The following is a 21,425-nucleotide window of genomic DNA, read 5'->3' as shown; positions in this document are numbered from 1 at the left end:
ACAGCTGTGATGTGGTAAGTAACGTCGCTTGTTACATATTGCATTTTCGGCAACAGTTTGTATAGTTCTGAATACCACTTTAGTATCCGTTGTAAGTGTAAGTTGACAGCATGTTCAAACCTGAACTGGTAACAGTGTACGAACAAAAGGAATGTACCTTCAACAAAACTTAATATGCCAGTCCACTATCATTCAATTTTCGGAATGACGACAAATTTGTGATGTTCTGTCAGATCTATAACAAGCATATGCACTGAAGAATCCTCAAAAACAGAAATTTAGTTAATGGATTTGCTCGAAACCGCCTTCAAATAAAAAATTCCTTTACTGCATATGATGGTTGGTTTCTCGTCCATAGCCTGGAGATCGAGTACGGGCTTTTGCAGACAATAGTTTGATTTCGTATGAATAATGCTAGCTACTGTCTCAATATCGACGAGATGACAAACACTTGTAGCGGCAAATAAATTTTCAAAATCAATTGTTTCTTAAGTATTTAGTATTGATGCTGACCTCATTGGTTTTATTGGATATACCTAGCCGATGGAGCTCGGTCACACATCAGCACCAAATCGCCGATGGGTACGTCGTGCTACGCATCCCTTGAAATTACTATCCGGTTTATATCAAACTCAGCTCAATTTATCGACATGAGTTTTTTGATTAGTTTTAAAATCTCCCCGATGTATATTCGCGGTTGCTGGTTACAGTTAAGTATATACATCTCCTTACTCTACGATGAAAAAAATCCCAGACCTTTAGTGATTGGAGTTCGGAATGTTCTATTGAGAATTGAACACTTGAGACTCGATCAGTAAACTAACCACGAACGACGTGAAAATTGAAAAAATTTCCTCTTGAAACGGATCACGTGAAAAACTTAAATGGTCTTAATACCACAAAGTCTAGGAAATTTAGAGAACTTTTCAGATTTCTTAACCTGAAACTTAGTACGATTATTTCTAGTTCCTTTAGCCATCCCACAAGCACTTACCAATGGTAACCTTAGTTTTTATTTATAGTTGTCCCTCTCTGTTACTGATATGACAACGAAAATAAAGATACTATAGACATCAAGAGTATTAATATACATTTAAACCAGGTCGATCTTCAAAAGGCAGTCGAACTTTTTACGGTGTTTGTTATGTTATGGGTATACACTAAAGGGTAACGATCGGAAATTATCTTCATATTCAGTCGTCAACAATCACCAGTTGGGAAGCGATCGTTGTTGTCCCTATCGGAGATCATTTGCATGAGAAATGCTCGAGCAAATACAGTCTCTGTTAACAAAATCCAATGAGCGAATATTCCACGAGGGTTAGTCGTGTCAGACGGTACAGAGACTGGGATACTGCATAGTCCCCAACAATTTCTAGAAGACTTGAAATGGGTGTTATCGTACGAACATCAATCAGAGTTATCTATCTCCCGTGATCAAGAAACACATCTTCCTCGTGACGCGATTCTCCTTGGAATCCGGAAGCGTTTGTGGTCATGATGAATATGAAGATGACGAGCAGGAGAATTCCAAAGACCTCTAATGTCATTTTATGTCGTTTGAGGCTTTTCCTTGACAGAACAAACCTTGATGTTGAGAGTCCTAGCGATCTCCAGACTCCAGTCAGCGGATGAAGCCAGCTTGTCTACAGCGTTATTCGGAACGCTGTAGGAACCACTTGTACCTGTTGGGTGAGATTTTAGAAGCAAAGCTGTCTAAATATGCCCTCATCAAATGTCTGTTGAGTAATGACCTCTCGCATATGTAGCATCATTTCTGTTGCTGGGTCGTGTTGTCACTCGATGTTGTGGAAGAGTTGGTCTAAAATTTGCCGGTCAGTTAGTTGTACATGTATAGGGATCGCCTCCCTTATAATATTGTTAGGTTTAGAATTATCACCAGTATACATAATAGGTGTGACGTACCTGCTAAAACCACGTGGTAGTACCTTCATTACTGTGACGAATAGAGCAAGTGAGTCTATCTCGCCGTGCTCTTGTGAGTCAGATCCTATGTAGCTGAACCACACTTCGATATTATCGAGCAAGAATGACATGAGTTGAAGGGTGTGAGGCGAAAAAGTATCAATCTTAAACAGCTCCTGTGTCTGTCCAGTCATAATGAGGATAAAATATTTAACTGGGTAAATAATATCCCACAATACAGAAGTAATATTCCGAACGTTATTGCGAAGGATACGTAGCGCGACGTGTCCACTGTTGATCCGGTGCTGATATGTAGCCGAGCGCCTTCAGCTAAGTATATCCAGTAGAGCCAATGATGCTAGAATCAATGCTGAAGATTTATGAAACTTTTTGAGGGGTATATACTCAATATCATGTCTCATCTCTAGTGTTAAACTTATTAGCATGATCTGGATTCTTTGGAGGAACGCATACTGAGGTACTGAATTTTCGAACATCGTAAATGGTACATACAAAAGTCGTGAGTACTCAATATTCGTTAGCAGTATATCAAAATTATTCTTAACACTCGTATAACGAAGGTCATAATACTCGCCTTGTTTTAACGCCTCGGAGAAATCTGATCGTCAGTTAGTTGCGCAGCGTTTGACCATCTGAGCAACGTTCTGGATGATTTGTAAAGGTTTTAGTTATACTTATGGATGTATCTGGTCAAGATACAAGCGATCACTGTACTAATTCATCTGAAGGACCTGTAACCGTCGCACAAGCGAAATATGATCCGTTTTTTACACGAAACCTAAGAGTTATTGAGGATTTATTAATTGATGAGAAACGATATCACAGCACTCCTGGTTTCTGTGTTTCACAATCTCCTGCAAGAACCACATGGATGAGACGATCTCTTCTTAATTGGCTTCGAGATGTAGGTTGATGTATTAGATTCTTACAACTATCATAGATCTGTATCCATCGTGGGACTGATGGTGAAGTTCTAGCACACACAGCACAGCTGATTGACCGTTATATGCACATAGTGCCAACTGAGCAAAATGAGTATCAACTTGTGGGTGCAACGTGCTTCTTCATCTCTAGCAAACTGAAAGAAACTGTACCTATAGCCTTAAGAAAAGTCACAGAATACACAGCCAATTCACTGACAGAACAGGATGTCTTAGTAAGGCTTTTTTTCTCATTCACTTATACTTCAGGCCAAAGAACTTACAGTGTGTATATCACTCATGTGGGACTTGACTTGCATTACCCCGGTAGATTTTGTCGCTCCTGTGGTTGAGTTCCTTGAGTTCGTACCTAGCTTGCGTCAAATTATTCGTCAGGCTGCACTTTGTATATATATTAAGGCTTTTCACGGTAAGAACTATATTGTATACTCTTTGTAATATTTAGATTCCTTTACTATTTGATAGGATCTGGTTATTTTGTGTGGAATATTACGTCACATTTTTCACTTGTGCTAACACAAGCAGTTACTTCAAAACTTAATTTGCATTATTTCTGTTCCAGCAGTATTTAGCTAAATGTATTCGCAAGTGTTTGCTCAGTGCAGTTGTCTCTAATAGCTGAGCAGTACATTGTCTAATTGCCTACAATGATGAAATATAATAGTATTTCCAAGTTTCACATCCGATGCTTCAAATACCCTAGTCGGATATTAATGTCTGAATATAAGTCGCTTGTCATCTTGGCTTGACACATTTTTACACCCTAGATTTTTTTAACGAACCAAGGCTTTATCCTAGAAAAACTGGTTAATTGCGACTGTTCTGTCCATATGTATTTGACGCCTAATTGGGAAATATCTCGAAATTAGCGTTGCAGAAAAGCTATCAGCTTCGTTACTAGTATAACTAAAACTATCCGGTTTTCACCTGACGTGATTTTCAACACTAAGCAGTTACTTTGGATTGAGTCTAGCCTCATATTTATGTATGACACTAAGCTCATAAATAAAGTTCACAACACTAAGGCCTTAAATTTTTCGTTGATCATGTTCTGTTAATATTGACTTTCAAACTATAGGAGGTCTCGTAAGTTTTGCTGTAAACGTATGAAACCTTACCCTGCTAGTTTCTCTAAGTGCCATAACGAAACGCACTTAGGCGTTTTGCTGTCACACCACTGTTAGTGATTGATCACTAATTAAAAAAAGCTGCTATCCAAGATTAATTTACCCTATCATTTGAACACCTTACAGGTAGTTCATGCTTCTTTCCCAGTGTCAGGTTAGTAATTATAAACTTGCAATCAGTGTCTTGCCATTCGTAAAATTTTCCTAATATCTATACCTCAGTGAATCTTGACACCCAGTGTGTCGAATCGTCTGAAGCAAACCGTACCCACTTGATGTTGCAATTTTATCACATTCAAACTAATCCTTCAAGTATTCACCGCTCATGATAAACACGCCAGAGGTAACGGAATTAGCTGGGAAACCAAAAGCTTCAAGTGCGAGACCGTCGTAGTGCCATCAAGTGCTATTGTAACGTTGCAGTTAACGTGTTCTGCGAGTAGTATCGAACATGTTACCTCAGAAAAAAGATGGGATTGGAGAATCATTACATCCCATGTCGCTCCGGATCAGTTCACATGATTTTGTAGATTGTTTCTAGATATTCATACTTAGACTATTGATCCCATGTGACTTCTTTGCACTCTGAACTCATTTTCGTACCTCGAGATGTTCCAACGTGAGAGCACCAGGACGCCTTATGGTCCTCTAGTCCCTTCACGAAGTTGATTTTTGTATCATTTCTGTTATCTACGTTCAATTCAATCCAGGGATAGATATAAGCAAATCAGTGCTAATTATGATACAAGTAGTAGTTCCGGTTTTTCGGGAAATTGTTTCAAGTCTTATGCAGCTGATGCACCCATTTATTTGTAGCTATTTTAACTTCACTGAGGAAATATATCTATCTGTGCTCTGTTTATATATAAAAAGCCAAATAATCAGAAAGAAATTCAATGGTAATCTTCCGTCTGGCACTAGTTGGACTTATTAGTAAAATACGACAAACGTTGATAAATCAAGACAACCTTAATAACACCAAAATTTAGACGTAGTTGACTTTATCAGGTTATAAGCTGAGCACGAACGTACGCAATAACCGTAAGCACTGAAAAGAATAGCATGAGTGGAAAAAAGCTGTTGTGATGTGTAATAGTAAGTAGTTTTCAGTTCCCATGTTATTTTTTGCAAAATCTATATGTGACAATTTAAACCGTCTGCAGTGACTCAAATGTAGTAAATTTTCACCACGTTTCAAACATTGATTTTCTAGTATCCATGCTTTTCATCCTTGAGTCTTTAGTGTTCCCCAATTATATTTCCTGTTTGACATTATTTTGACTTTTTCTCATCATAAGGCAATGTGCAACAATTCGAACCGATGCACATCTCATATTCGTTTTATATATCATGACTTATCGCTGACACTACACAATATCAGTTCATGAAATCACTGGTCATATGGACGGTGAAAGACTTTCTTACTGGATTTTGTTGGACCCCGGACAATTGTTTGAAGATCATTGTCGGTGACATACATTCATTCACTTTATAATCCTTTAGATCACAAACCTGTTAATTTTCTAAATATAATAAGGCATTTAGTGCTGCATGGTTATGCTTTACTATCTCATCGTTATACTGGTTCAATCTTGCGATTTCTAGTTCTCTATGCCTGCGCTACTCAATGTAATAACATTGTGAACCGATATTGTTTCATATCAAATATGTTTTTATCAACTAACTTAGCATTCAATCATTCTCCACACAGTAACCTGGATTAAATCTAGTTGATTGTTGTATTTAAAATCAGGTCGAATTTTCAATGTCATCAGCACGTCTTATTAGGATTTCAATGCATTTACCCGATGACTTGTTCCGATAAGTCTTATTGTCAGTAATTTTTTTCTATTTTTTAGTTGAAGAAATTAGTACTTATATGCCCAGCTATATAGCAGCCGCATGTATTCTTTATGCTTTGAATCTAACTGTACATCGGGATTTAAGTGATACTGCTATCAGATCAGTCACCCGTATTCAGCGAATTTTAAGGCTTGAAGCAGTGAGTTCTTTTTAAATGTATTATTAATGGTTTTACATTTTATTTTAGTACTTCGAGAGTACCAATAAATAAATATTCTCTTAATAAAATTAAGTGATCATTTGTACATATTTCTCATTATGTATTCTGCAATTCTACACATGGATATAAGTCTCCAAACAAGTGCGATCTGAATCTCAACTATAATCTTCGCAAAACTCAGAATAAGTAAACATGTAACAAATGTCTGCCGAACAACTAATTTGTATCAAATCTGTGATATTTTGCAAATCAAAATTTTTCGCTAAACATCAATATGATATTTTTGAATCAAAACCCAATCAGTTGTATTTATTGAAATAAGTTATTATTTCAATTTTATTTGGAAGACTATCCTTTATTATACTCAGCCTGATAGCTTCTTTTCGAAATTTCATCGAGTATAGTTAACACATTAGAAAATTTGACTATTTATTCTTAGAGGCATCTTAAATTACTCTTTTCTCATCCATATATTTTTCTTTAAGTAGCATGTTACAAAAATTTTGAAGTAACTCGTAAAGCCCGTTATCCAAGTTCTTTCAAATAAAACGTTTGATTTCTCCACTTCATTTAATGAAGCCTGGTGTGAAGTTTAAACGCTTTGACTTGTTCCAGTAAATCCGCCAAAATCTATAACAATAACTTGTGTAAGGTTACTCTACTAATAATAGATTCCTACTATCTGATACAATAAACATTTAACGTATTACTTATTCGCAAATATTGCCTGTTAGTTCGATACCTTTCACTGTTTCTGGATAGTTACAACTTCGCATCGCTTAAGGACATCATTGTAAAGAGATGATCCTTTAAAATACATCTCACCCATGCATACGTTTCTTTCTTTAGTGGTGCCGACGATATTTTTATTACTATGCTCCACATCTACGCTCACAAATACAGTCTTTTAATTCATAGCTCACATGTTTCCATACTTCTGGAAAAACACTTCTCATGATTTGATTACATCGTTAAAGTGCTCAGTATTTCAAATTCTAGTCATTGATAAATTGACAGATGTAACTTAGACGCTCACTCGTTCAGGATTTAAAACAGTACCAACTATGGGTTACATATTTTCTAAACTACAATTATTAATTCCTTGCACATTTAAAAATTAAAAAAATACTGCTTAATTAAATTAAACACCATACTACACAAAATACAGTATTTGTTCACGAAGTTTGTCAAGATTCGGAAATTTCGGGGTTCCCTAAGTTTTATTTATTTATTTGAACACAAATATTGATACAAGAGAGCACGAAATATATATGCGCCACACGAAACAATGAGAATGGGGAAAAAAAGAAGGTAATAAGCGTGACAGAAAAAAAGAAGAACAATAACGACCAGATTAGTGTAAGGTACTGTGGTAATAATAATAATGGGGGAAACGGAAAGGTACAACCAGAAGAATCCTTTCAGTTAAGGAAGATACAACCACTTTTTATGAAGAAAGTAAAAGGTTTCAGCAGGATCGCCACTGGCTTCTATTCTGAGCCATATCTGATAACGTCTCTAGCCACTGTGTAGCACCATCTCTCGGACCCCAACCAGGGAGTCGTGAAGGTCCAACAGAAGTCAGTCCTTTGCAGCTTTCCTTCATACCACGACACCATGTCATACACTGACCACCTCTCCGCTTCTTCCAACCAGTCCCAGAGTCGGCAAATAATGCACGACGTGGAATTCTCTGGGACGACATTCGTAGGACATGTCCAAGCCACCGAAGTTGATGTTTCAAGATAGTGACACTAATTGGATTATCGTCTCTGTGCCCGAACACACGTTGCCGAACCTCTGCATTACTAACATGATGTTGCCACTGGATGTTAGCAATCCTTCGGAGACAACGATGATCAAGCATAGAGAGTCGTCTAACATCCCCAACTCAGAGACCAGGATTCACAAGCATAGATCAAAACTGCTTTCACCGACGCGTTGTAGATCCGACCTTTTACAGCCAGACTAACATCACGAAGGCACCAAATGTGGCCTAGATTTGCATAAGCCGCTCGTGCTTTGACTATACGTGAATTGATCTCATCACTCACGCCACCACCAGCACTTATGCAGCTACCTATGTATACGAACTTCTCGACTACTTCTATCTGCTCACCATCCAGGGTGAGTACAGGATTAGAATCCCTCCAGTCTTGTAGAAGTACTTTGCACTTCGAAGGTGCAAAGCACATACCGTACCTACGGACACGGATTGCCAACTGATTAAGTGCGGATTGCATGCCTTGGGCATTATCGCACAGTAAGAAAATGTCATCCGCATGCCCAAGGTCGAGGTACGTCAGTCAGTAACAACGTAGAATTTCGTACGTACGTACATCAGTTCGAGTTGCCACACCCCATTTGCACAGAGATGCAGTGGTCGATTCAAATCCCGTAGTGCTAGATGTAGCTAAATTATAAGCTGTAATCAGAAAAATTAGGGTTTGAAGATGTTATTCAAGGAGTATAATCCAGTGAAATAAATTTGGAAAGAGAAAAAAGAAAGGGACATGAAGAATTCAGAAGATTAGAATTTGGGAGAACACAAAGAATGGATGCACCTGCACCATTGCAAACGATTTTGAACCATGTCATTCAAGATCTCTAACCATCGGTTACTATCATCTCGCGGTCCCCAACCAGGTAGTCTACACCTACCAACATGGCTCAGTCTACTTGTCAGTGACTTCACAGACTTGTGCCATGTTTTGGTCTGGCCGCCCCTAGCTTTCTTCCAATCTACTCCTATACCACTGAACATCGCACGCCGAGGCAGTCGGTGGTTGGGCACACGTAACACATGTCCCAGTCATCTCAACTGATGAAGTTTCACTACGTCATCAATTGATTTGCCATCCTTACCTAGTACTCGTTTCCTAACAACTGCGTTACTTACTCGATGGTCCCAGGATATACGAGCAATATTTCGAAGACACCTATGATCAAATACTAGTAACCTACGGATATCCTCTACTCTCACCGGCCATGTTTCACTGCTATGAAGTAGGACGGAACGAACTGCTGCGCAGTAAACACGTCCTTTGGTTGATAGACGGATATCTCACCTACGCCATAAATGACGCAAGTTGGCAAAAGCTGGCATAAATGACGCAAGATCGAGGAGTCTTTCTCCAGGCAATAGATCCACATCGCCATTACTTACATACATCAGAGCTGTTTCCAGAATGTCATCGATGGCAAAGTTGAAGAGGAATGGTGAGATTGGGCAACCCTGCCTAACCCCACTGCTCGAATGGAACAATGGAGAGAGGTGGTTGTATGCTCTCACTCTGCCTGAGGTGTTTGTATATAGGGCTTTTAGGATGTTAATAAACTTCTCAGGCACACCCTTCTTCAATAGACAATCCCAGAGAACAGTCCTGTCCAACGAATCGAAGGCAGCCCTGATGTCAAGAAACACTACGATTGTTGGCCTTTGATAAGTATGGCGGTGTTCTAACATTTGGCGGAGGGTGAAGATATGATCAATACATCCTCGACCAGAACGAAACCCAGCCTGCTCCTCGCGAGTCAATCTTTCTCGGGTTTTGAACAACCTACGAAGTATGACGGAAGCCAATAGCTTGGACGCAATCGGAAGTAAACTTATCCTCCGATAATTGTTACAGGAACGATGTGAACCTTTTTTAAAGATAGGGACAACTATCGACGTATTCCATGACGTTGGTACACTCTCTAGTTCCCAGACCTTTGTAAACAACACAGTCAGTTCCTTAGTCACCACCATCTTTAAAAAGAGACGGAGGTAAGTCATCTGGGCCCGGTAGTTTGTAGCGCTTCAAGAGTTGGAGCTCCTTTTATACATCTGCCTCATTTGGTGGATCAGTCGTCACCGGCCATGTAGGGCAGAACAGTCTGACCGGTGTTGCCGGAGCAGCAGGTCAGTTGAACTGGCCTAAGTAAAAATGTTGATCCAAAGTATTTAGACCATTGTCATGTAATCAATTATTGTCAGCATTCATTGTTAAGGATTATGGATTTCTATTTTAAGAACCATGATAAGACTTTGAGTTGTTGAAATCTGTATTTTTAAAGCTGCAAAAACAAATCTATATTTAATTAGATTATCTAACATACTAAGTTTTTTATTTTCTATTTACAGCGCAAAATGCGTGAAGCATATCAGATTCTTCAAGCTTGCTTTGAACCTGGAACTGTGCAACTATCAAATGCTGTGTTAGAAGGTGATATAGAGCCCCCTGAAAGTCCCGTTCGTGAAGTACCGGTTCATCTTGTCCATCAGTTACATTCCTCTTCTACAACACCAGTCAACACGACTGTATTACTTCCACTAGCGACTAGTATGTATATCCACCCACATCTTAACTCGTCTAATCAGTCTTCACTAACTTCTGTTGATATTCCTTCTCTATCTACCTCCATGGTTTTTGTAAATAATAGCGTAAGCTTTGATCGTAATTGTAAACCTACAACGTCCGCTTCTCTTTCAGCTTGTTCTACTTCATCCCCTCCTTCAGAAGCTGAAAATATGGGATTAAGTGAGCTAGAAAATGAACATTCTCGATGCGCTTATATTAATCGATCCCGGTTATCTATGCCGTTAATTCATTATTCTCATTCTACCCAGTTTTGTCATCATTCTAATGTATCAGCTACTGATAAATTAAGCGAACGCAAACTGATCCCATTAGTTTGGGAAAATCCAGTTTCAAATCGGACAAATCAGTATAAGTAAAATCCATACATCCGTTATTGCATTTCAGTTCTTCTAAACAATCAGTCAGTTGTATTTATTAATTTCTTTACTTGTATTTCTTTGTATTTCATTTTTATGGGACAGTTGCTTGCTACTTTTGATAACCTTTAATCTAAATCAGTTTTCCAAATATATTCTCATTTTCGCTTTACTTAATTCCACAAACGCTGACACAAGCTGTCTACCCCATATGTGTTTCATATAAAAGCTCTTACTTTTGTACACAATTATGTTTTTAATTGTGTTTGAGTGCACATATACTTGGTTATGTTCATCAGTTTACCATTCCTTCACTAGTTATGTGTTGGGTTTAATTTTTTTCGCTTACCGCTCAAAATTGTCGCAATAGTTAAAAACTTTTTATCCATTCCCTTAGCAAACAGAAAACAAACCGAACATTTCGAAATAGATCTATAGTAAGCTCAATGTTGAATATTTCCGTCAGTCTAAAGTCTATTGCTGTTAATCCATTTTTGAAGGATAAGCAATTTTCGTACGATCATTTAAGATAGTTATGATTAGCAGGTTGCCAGTGGTACTTATAAATAATCTTGAGTGGATATTTCATATATTTTAAATAGACTACCACCTATTCAACAGCTTTGCATCTGAGTATTAATAACTGGACAGCTGAGTTTCAGTTCTCTTTACCATAGTGTGATTAAATTGTGAAGGTTACACAAACTCAGTAAATTATGTATTCATTATTAATTTTCCCATTTATCTTTAAATTTCTGATAAAAGTTGCTTACGATAATGTTCGATGACTACATGTAACAATAATAATTGTGTTATTGAAGTAGTCTAAATTGAGAACTGTTATGGACAGAAACAAGGTTGATATAAATATCCGATTATTCTCCAACTGAGTAAGGCGCTAAAGTTTCAGGTAAGCATTGCTGACATAGGTATTACCGAGTTCACGACTTCTTTGACGTCGACCCGTTATTGAATACCGCAAATCTCAGTGTTAAGTCACTTAACTAGTTAGTTTCGTGACGCTGGTGATGAGTTTATTAAAGTAGATTCACTTAAAACGAGCAATCTTTATATCCTGTAATCCTTAAGTGAAATCTAACCGCGAAAAATCTTTGAAATGACATGTTTTGCATCCAAAGATATCACAGTAAAATGGTGGGTTTTTATTTCATTACAAATACGTACTGACTTCGTTACGCAAGTTTTATTAAAGCTGAAAAAACAACTATATTAACGAAAAGTTTTAATGTCAGGATTGTTATAAATTCCGTTATAGTACATGTCTAGGAAAACAGTCTCATTACTCTTCACACAAGCGACACGTGTAGATATATCACATACATACACTGATACTTTCTCTTTCTTACATATTTCATTCTAACAGTTGAGACTTTTCGCTATGTATTACATTCTCGTCACCAAAATAATCAATGCTAATTAGCCTATGATTTAGGTGCTACAGTTTTTTGGAAAGAGTGGAATAACAGCCTAAAGTGTCCTTCAACCAGAAGTATCTCTAAAATGACAAGGGAGGAAAACGTGTCCATAAGCCTGTTTATCTGATTGGTAATCACCAACGAACACACGCAACATTCTGAAGACTTACCCGGAGTTCAATAAGCTGATATGGTGAGAGAAAATCCGAGATAGAACTACGATTAGGGTCTGAAATAAAAAATTTCCTTTCAGTATGCTGACTTAATTACTAAGCTACCACCAGTATTGAATGCAACACAGTTTGAAATCGGTTGCAATGGCGTAAATTATTCATTCTTTCCCTAAACCTTGAAGTTTCAGATTTATGTCCTACTTATTCCTCGACTCCATCCGTTCTCTTTCGTCATTGATGTTATCCCTACTTTTATATTTTTCGTTTTGTTAAGTCCTCGTTTTACCGCTATATAGAAAGTTAAGCAAATGTTCTGGATTTTATTTTTTCTGCGGTTCCCATCAGTAATACTATCTAATGTTATTATGTAACTTTACTCATTACATCATTCAACCAGTGATGACCGTTAAGAATAGTCTAAGCACTTTTGAATTAGATATCATGTATTTTATCTTATCGAAAACCAACCAAACCAATAACATGTAAGATACTCAGTGGGTTTACCTGACTTAATAACATACATATTTCAATAAGAAGGCATACACTTCCCAAATTGTTGATCTGGTCAAATCTATTGCATATTGATTCTACTCAATTTTGTCTTAATATTTCTAAGTATCTTGGTATAATCATTTTGATAGTCGCTGATTCAAGGCAAGAAGTGTTACGTCTAGGTTTTGTGTTATTTGGTATTCATCATCAAGATCTTTCTGCAATCTTACTTTCTTCATACAATTCGATCTAATATCAGTCAGATGAACTAATGAAATATTTTGACCACAGCTAACCTGTATGACAAATATTTTCTCTGTATTAGTTAATGTCATTCTTGTCTATCAAACTATACAAGACCATTATAAAACCCCATAACTTTGTAATGTAGTTTTGTACATACTGATGAAAATATAACTATATATTAAACATATTGGGTAAACTATCAGGTCATCTTGATGTCTGGTTTTTCTATAGATAAAATACAACAAGTAAAGTGTGTTTATTTGATTTTATGTGTATATTGAAATTTTTCATTTCATTTCAAATTCTATCCCTTTAAATTTGTTTGTTTTGTTTTAATTCAGTGATAATAAGATTAAAGATTCTTTTCATAATATTTAAGTTTATTAACAATAAAGGACATGGAATCATAGTTCAGCCTCTTTATTCTTATATTGAGTTATTCTAATGAAATTTTTTATCACAATGTATATCTAATTTTATTTCTACTGAATAAAATGGTTTATTATTATGATTTTTTTGATCATACTACTAATATTAATCTCGTTTGCATATATATATATATATATACCCCTCTACTAAATATATTTTATTGAAATTAGTTTACGTTTATTTGAACCTGTCAATTATGAATAAATTTATTGTTTATAAGATCCAGTTATCTAAAAGTCAATTTTTTATTGTAATCTATGGATCTGATATGTTCTTAGGGATGAATCACTAAGAATAGGACTTTAAGTTTCCCTTAGATGGTTTCAGAATTTTGAAAAATTAACATCTGAAGATAATCTATGGTCGTTTATTGAGAGAATAAAACCAATAGTTTCGTAAGTTCTAACTACCGTGTATTGAGTTTGTAGTAGGCGTCGAGTTGCGATTGACTATGATCACCACTACAGGAATATTGCGTACCAGATACTAGGTCTAATCCCTTCGTAGACCAAAAGGCAATTGACTGTCGTAATAGAATATATTCGTTAGCTATCTCGTGGTATCGAAATAATACCGAGATCGTGCCAAAAAGTACAAGCGGGACTACGTAGCGTAAACGAAGGAGGGCGAGGTCAGAGTCCACGGAAGAAGGTGTGGTTTCAGTACAGTTAAACAAACAGGTACAGTAAAACAATCACTGGTACAATTGGTTATAATAATACTTGTTTCCATTATACTAATCGTGCTCTCTTCATTAAAGTAGGTCACTACAAGTTCTCTATAGCAAATTTGTGTAGAATAATAATAAAGCAGAGATAGATAGAGGCTAACAGTGAAGTCTAGGATACACGTTCCGTTTCAATTGGGATTCGTCCACTGGATGAACCTTTATCCCAGAGTTGATGTTCACTCCGGGACCCGAGCCCAGTATCGTTTACTTCGAACACCATTGCGTTATCCACTTAGTTACTGAGTTCAGATAGCTATTGGCTTTTGCAATTGGATGAAGTTTAATTCGTTTTTGTACTGGTCGTTCAAATCTTCCTTTTGATGTTAAGGACTGCAATTAATGGGACTCTAATATGAATTAAGTTATAATTGAAATTAGCGTTGATTCTCTACCTACCCTAAGCTTAAATGAATGGTGTTTACACGAAAGTGAATAACAATATTTTCAGAATACAATGTACTGACTATGTTTCGACCCTTTCTTCATCAGCTGTTCGGTTAAGTTTGCTTGAAATACATTTTTACAAAATCAGAAAGTAAATTCTTTAAAAGTTAAGGGAGTTTGAGATTAAGATTTTTACCATACTATTTATAAACAATTAAAACGAGAGATCTAGAATATTGATGACGAAACATGATTACATAATATAGCAGGGATTTATTAGATATGTTTGAAGAAACAAAAAATCATTCTAAATTGTAGTCAATTAAATTAAGGTTAATCCCACACGACGCGCTAGAAAGTTAAAGGTGTAATCTATATCCTACCAAAAATTACATAGTTTTAATCAACTCTATATCTTTGTAGATGATTCCACAAATTGACCATCCTATATGAATATACAGAAATGGATTTCCCGATAAACATTCTATTAGTATCAAGTTATCTTTAACTAGTACCGTATTCAATAGATGTCTTCTGTGATAAAAGTGATGCGAAAAACCATGTCTTATAATGATTTCGTATTAAATTAGTTTCTTCGTCTCAGTAATTGATACAAGTCAAGTCACTCAAACTTGAAGTACTGTAGTGAAAAGTTTAAATCTCTTTGCGGTTAATGAATAACTGAAAAAACTCTGAACATGTATTATTAAGAATAGGAAGCCTCACTAGTTATATCAGATGATCTTCTTATGAAGAATAAGAAGCAATCCAAAAAATCTGAGTTGTACTGTCTTAAGACTCATACTCATTTGAACATTCAGTACAAAGACATCAGCTTGATAGATGAGTGATATTTTGGAAGTTTTTTGAAGATAATAATTATTATTGAAATGTCTGTACAACTCATTCAAAAATTGTTTATAAAATCATCTAACCCTAAACCAAAACATTTTTAGTGAAAAGTATCAGAAGGGGTTTTGTGGAGATTGTAGCAATTTCAATAGTTGAGATCATGAGTCAATTGAAGCTAGACCACCATGGAAAACCTGGAAGCACTGGACGGCCGTTTCGTACTATAGTGGGACTCCTCAGCAGTGCGCATCCAAGACTCCGATTCTAACTCAGGAACTATCAGGGAGGTTCTTCGGTAGAAATATAGCTTTTCATCTAATTATTAGTGCTCGAGTGATGTCTACAACTAATCCAATTACAATTTTTGATAATCACAATCTATTTAACAAAATATATCCTGTATCCCTGAACATCACATTGCTTCCTGTGTTTGATCTATTAATCTCTGAAATTAACGAATATTTTATAAACTTCTAATTTGTAGTTCACTTTGTGTTGTTTGCTTGTACATCCAGCTGTGTCCCAAATAGGACGTAACACGCGTCCTGGATTCCGCTGATAGCCACCATCCATCTTTACTTATAATGCACGTTAATTAAGGCAATCCGCACAGGATGCACATGTACCAATAACAAGCTCATCAATTGCAGTCCTAAACAACAATGAGAAGATACAATCAAACAATACGAAGTGAATTATAAAAATATCACCTCATTGCACAAGCGGGTGGGTATCATGACTAAGTAGATAACGCGGTGGCATTTGAAACGAACGGTACTTGGTTCGAGTCCCGAAGTGGACGTCGACTCTGGGATGCAGGTAAATCCAGCTGATGAATCTCAAATAGGACGAAATGCACGTCCTGGACTCCAATGCTAGCCACCATCCATCTTTGCTTCTAATATGAAGGTTAATAACTTGAATGATAATATGATCCACTATTATTCTTGAACTCTTATAAGTAATATAGTCAATATCAACTTTCTGATTGAAAAATATGTGTAGTTTACAATTGATTGACTTTTTTTATTGTACCTTGAAGTGTCGTAGTTCAACGTTCATGTAAATAGGGAACATTTGTTAATTGGATTAACAACTCAGTTAGTTACCTAATAAAATCAAGACAAAATAAATCTATTTATGGCTGATTGGTTATAAATTTCTTTAAAATATAGATTATTGCTTAACATCAATAAAAATATGAATGAACCAGCAATTTAATTAAAACAGAATGGTGGTATATTGTTACTGAAGAGATCCCTTTCAAATCAAGTGTATATAGACACTGACTAAGAATTATTATATTCAGTTGCATTAATATGTCCTGTAATATATCAGCTGACTAAATGCCAAATAAAATGAAATAAAGTCTGTTTGTTGTTTATCCATATATATTTACACAGGACTGACCAGTATCTTACATGTTAACAATATTTACGGACACAATTGAATTTTATTTAGATGAATGATTTCAATAATTTAACTTATTCATAACGAACAGATTGATAAAATATATTTTTTTTAAAAAGAAAACCATAAGATTAAGAAAACATAATAAGCTCGTTTGTGGTCTTTGTCACGGGACATCACCAGTCAGAGTCCAAGGGAACACTGGGCAGTCATACTATCTTAATGGGTAACACTTTAGTAGCTGCAGTAGGGATCGACCCAAGTCCCTCAGGTTTCTCAGCAATTACTTAACCCTTATACCACTGAGTTGGAATCTAGCACAGCACATTCGTCAACTCTAGTGTGACAATTATCCACTGTTGGCTATCTTGTTTACGACGTAAATGAACTCCATAAATCATAATATTCATTTACAGCCCAAGAAACTCATCTCAAAGCTAGTCAATAATGACTAAAAGACCATACTTTTTGTCGTGTTTTTCTGAAAACTAACGATATTTGTAAATGTCAAATAGGTACGAAGTGGTTTTCTAGTACTCACTGTTACCGTCAACTGACGTCGACCCATGATTTAAACTACTTAAAAACAACGAATCTCTGCTAAAGCTTCTTGATACTTGTAAGTTTCGTCTGCATTTAAATATTTTCTCTGGTTTTAGGAAACTAACCAGTTCTAGTTTCAACTTCATTTTACGACCAAATGTTGAAAGATTTACAGAAAATAAAGTTCATATCGCAACTTATTTACATTTCAACAATACTTACTTACTTATGCCTGTTACCCCTTGTGGAACAGCATATGCCGCCCACCAGCATTTTCCATCTAACTTTGTCCCAGGTAACCCTTCATATCTGCTTTCAATTTCCGACAGTGTTTTTTTTCTTCCTCTTTTCTGTTCCCCTTCAGGATTCCAAGCTAGAGCTTGACTCGTGATGCAGTTTGGTGGTTTCCACATCTTGTGGTTAATATCAGTTAAATCAAAACCCATACATAATATTATAAATAAAAATAACATATTTGTGATATCCTAGTGAGTAGAAAAATTGTATTTCTGACGTTTCGTGACTCACTGTAAGCCACTTTTTCAGAGAATCTGTTTAAATTCTTCAGTCTCATATACATTTTTATAATTTCAGACTCCCGTCAGTGAATTTTAGCCACATCGACTTTATTATTTCTTCTTATATAGATTCTCTAATATTTATTTAAAGCTTTATTGGAACTAATTAATAAACTGCAATTTTGTGCACTCGGTATTGAAGACAGTCAAACACTGAGTAACTGTATCATCTTAGTATGAAACATCTTGAAAGTGCACACCCACTGACTCCACCAAGGATCTAATTCATTGTACTTCAGATCCCACGATAAGCGCTTAACCGGGGAGTTAACAGTATAGTTCAACAATAAGTCAATTTCTTTGGGGACAACTTTTTCACTCCTAATGTGGCTGAAATCCAGTTGATTCTAGCTCTGTCAAGTTTTTGAGCTTGCACTTTTGGGTAGTCCCGTTTTGAAACAAAACAACCATCTACTACTTCACGGTCGTCAGTGATATTCTATCTGAGATCACTTTTTAGTAAATGCCACTAACAAATAAGAACAAATCTATTGTATCATTTTAAGGTTATCAATTAGAGATAATTCAGAGAATGAAATTTTCTTTTCGTTGATGTTATTTACTTAAGGTACACAATTTTATTTATAGTCAATAATATAAAGTTCGACGAAAAATAATGTGAAAATAGTCTGTTGGAAGAAAATCGCAAAATTTAATTATCCACTTGGTAAACATAATGGGGATAACAGTGAAACAAATAGGCAGCCATAAAAACCTATTATATCCATATGAACAGATAGAAGCCATTGGATATCCCACTTTGAAACCAGGCTTAATAAATTGAATTTTCTAGAGATTTTACTATCTACTGCCTTGTAATCTGTAATACCCCTGAAATGATCCTATTTGATTTCATAGATAATTATGGCAGAAGAGTGTGGTTATAATTGATTTAATTTATAAAATTCAATTTATTTTTTTAATTAACTTCCTTTTTTTGATAAACAGATAAGGTAATATCCATACATATACTTCAAATTATCACCTTCTGTAGGTCCAATACAACCGACATCTGAGTAGCAACCATACTGTCGGATGCCGATTAAGTTGAATTCATGAGTCGATGTAAACTAGACCACCATTGTAAGCAATGGACGGTCGTTTCGTCCTAGTATGGAACTCATGAATTCAACTATTAAAAATTACTACAATCTCACAAACCCTAATTCTGATCATAACTAAGTTCATCTCCAATGACAGTTTATCGTTGACATATATGTGAATCTGATGTCGATAATAAAGTACATTCCAACTATTAGTGGAACATAAGGTATTTCCCAGAGATAATAAAAGTTAGCTTTTAAGGATCCTCCCTTTGAAGTCACTGTTCATGAAAAAAATCTTCAACGATATTACATGAGATCATTTCTTCAGTGAACTTGTGTGGATAGTCATTTTGGGCAAATATTCTTCGAAGCTTATTCAAATGAATAATTTTCTCCTTATTATTTCTCACTACTATCTAGATCTTTACTCAACTAACTTGTTTTACCATGGTTGCACGAAAAATTTAATAGTGGCATTGTCTTATATATTATTATGTGTTAATTGAGTATAAATACAATTGTGCACCTTCAGTTTATGATATCCTTCGGAAAACAGTTTCTTACACTAAACTATATTTTTCTACAGTAACAGAATGGTTTTATTTTTAGTATATATTCATGGAGAATGTAGATTTTTCATAGTTTAAATCACTAACCGATCTTAGTTATGCAACCACGGAAAACCTGGAAGCACTAGACAGTCATTTCATTCTAGTGTGCGACTCCTCAGCAGTGTTCATCCACAACGCCGCATCCGGAAAACTAGCAAAATACCTTCAGTTTCTCGCGCATGAACGAAACAGCTATCCAATGTCCTAAGATTTCTGATAGTTATCTAAATAAGATCAGGTAGTGATTTAAACGTCGAGAGTTTTATTTTTGTTTCATAAACGTTAGAAAATATGGTTGATGCAAAAATAATGATCTGACAGTGTTAACATTTACATGAACCAGATTTTTATTTATCTAAGCCCTGAATTTAATGACATCTGACAAACTTGCTAACAATTCTGATTTTTTCATAACTGACTGACTTTAGTTAGAATGTAGCTTATTAGAGATCAGGTCTTGCGACAAGTACTTCTTACTACCTGATACTTGGTTTCGTTTTAATTTTAGAAATACTTCCACTTTTTTGTCTATTTAAACTAATTTTTAATCTACTTAAATGTGATGGATCCATGTTGAGGGGTGATGTCATCAATCAACCTGGTGCTTTGAAACAACTTACACATATATACAGATATATAACAGATTTTAGCTTCGGGGACAATTGTTTTCCCTATGTGTGGCATATGTTTCTTTACACTAAATAATCATTCTTTAGTATAGAAATAGAGTTTGGTGGGGTTTTTTCCCCTTTAAAATTAATTCTTGTCTGAGAGACACAAAGTGATAATGATAGAGAATTGTTTGTACTTGACCCCAAAAATTTACAATGTCTAAACATTTTATGGTTCTAATTGAAATTCATGATATTTAACTCTGATTTAAGTGTTAGTTGATGAAATTTGTATCCACCTCATTTTCCCTTAAAAATTAGTCTGAATATTGAACATTTTGGCTGATTTTACTTTGTAAGTATTTGAATCATCCCGTTATTGATTCTAAAGGCTGCTATTGAATATTCTGTTTTAGTATACATATATCCTAGGCGGATTGATTTGATGATACCGCTAAATCACAAAGATTTTTAAGTAAGGTTGGATAGTCGATAGCAGTGGGACCAATGATGCGGCTTTTGTCTTTATGGGACTCATCAGCTGAATTCCTCTGCATCCCAATGTTGGTATCCGTATCAGAACTCGAACCCACTAGCTTTTGATTCAAGCGCTCAGTGCATTGTTCACTTGGTTATAGAGTTCAATTAGCCGCTAGCCTGCACAATATTCATATGGTTGATTAGTCCAAAATAGGATGAAATGCACTTCTTGGATTGTACTTCGACAAACTTCCAACTGCTTAAAAATTTGGGTCACATATTTTTTATAAACTGAAATTCTACACAGGGATCAGTAGGAGTTGCATATATTTAGAAAATGAGCGATGAAAACAAGGTTAGCTCTTGTAGTGGCTGGTTTTATGTCGAGCACACATAGCTTATTCTAGCTTCTGGGTAAACCAATTTATCCATTCTTCTCAAGCGACATTTTGACCTTGATAATTACTCGCTTATCAACCTTGACTGTTTTTATGTGTGTGTGCATTTCTTATCTTACTCATCACATGCCTGCAACTTATTTTTGTTCGACCACAAATATCGATCAACGCTTGATTCAATGGAGTTGGTTCACATGCTTTCTCCACTGCGTATCATCTCGCTTCGCTTCCTTCGCTCCATCTCTCTG

General features: G+C 35.7%; 1 protein-coding gene across 3 annotated transcripts; it reads left to right on the top strand.

The window, feature by feature from the left end:
* Window positions 1-2,555: 2,555 nt before the first annotated feature.
* CCND1_1 (G1/S-specific cyclin-D1) lies at window positions 2,556-11,201 on the top strand (the record flags this gene model as incomplete). Of its 3 annotated transcripts, none has more annotated exons than XM_051211687.1 (5): window positions 2,556-2,851; window positions 2,888-3,103; window positions 3,138-3,297; window positions 3,334-6,017; window positions 10,165-11,201. In XM_051211687.1, the coding sequence occupies exons 4-5, from the start codon at window positions 5,895-5,897 to the stop codon at window positions 10,756-10,758; spliced, it is 717 nt and encodes a 238-aa protein (XP_051071775.1). In that variant the 5' UTR covers window positions 2,556-2,851; window positions 2,888-3,103; window positions 3,138-3,297; window positions 3,334-5,894. The 3 variants fall into 3 exon arrangements, with proteins under 3 accessions (XP_051071775.1, XP_012797930.1, XP_051071776.1); XM_012942476.3 differs by having other exon boundaries at window positions 5,875-6,017; window positions 10,165-10,758; XM_051211688.1 differs by having other exon boundaries at window positions 2,888-3,297; window positions 5,875-6,017; window positions 10,165-11,053.
* Between the last annotated feature and the right edge of the window lie 10,224 nt (window positions 11,202-21,425).

The sequence above is a fragment of the Schistosoma haematobium genome, chromosome ZW (assembly GCF_000699445.3).
Source record: "Schistosoma haematobium chromosome ZW, whole genome shotgun sequence".
In the NCBI taxonomy this organism is placed as follows: Eukaryota; Metazoa; Platyhelminthes; class Trematoda; order Strigeidida; family Schistosomatidae; genus Schistosoma; species Schistosoma haematobium.
The sequence above is the reverse complement of the archived record's forward strand: the minus strand, read 5'-3'. Positions and strand labels throughout refer to the sequence as shown.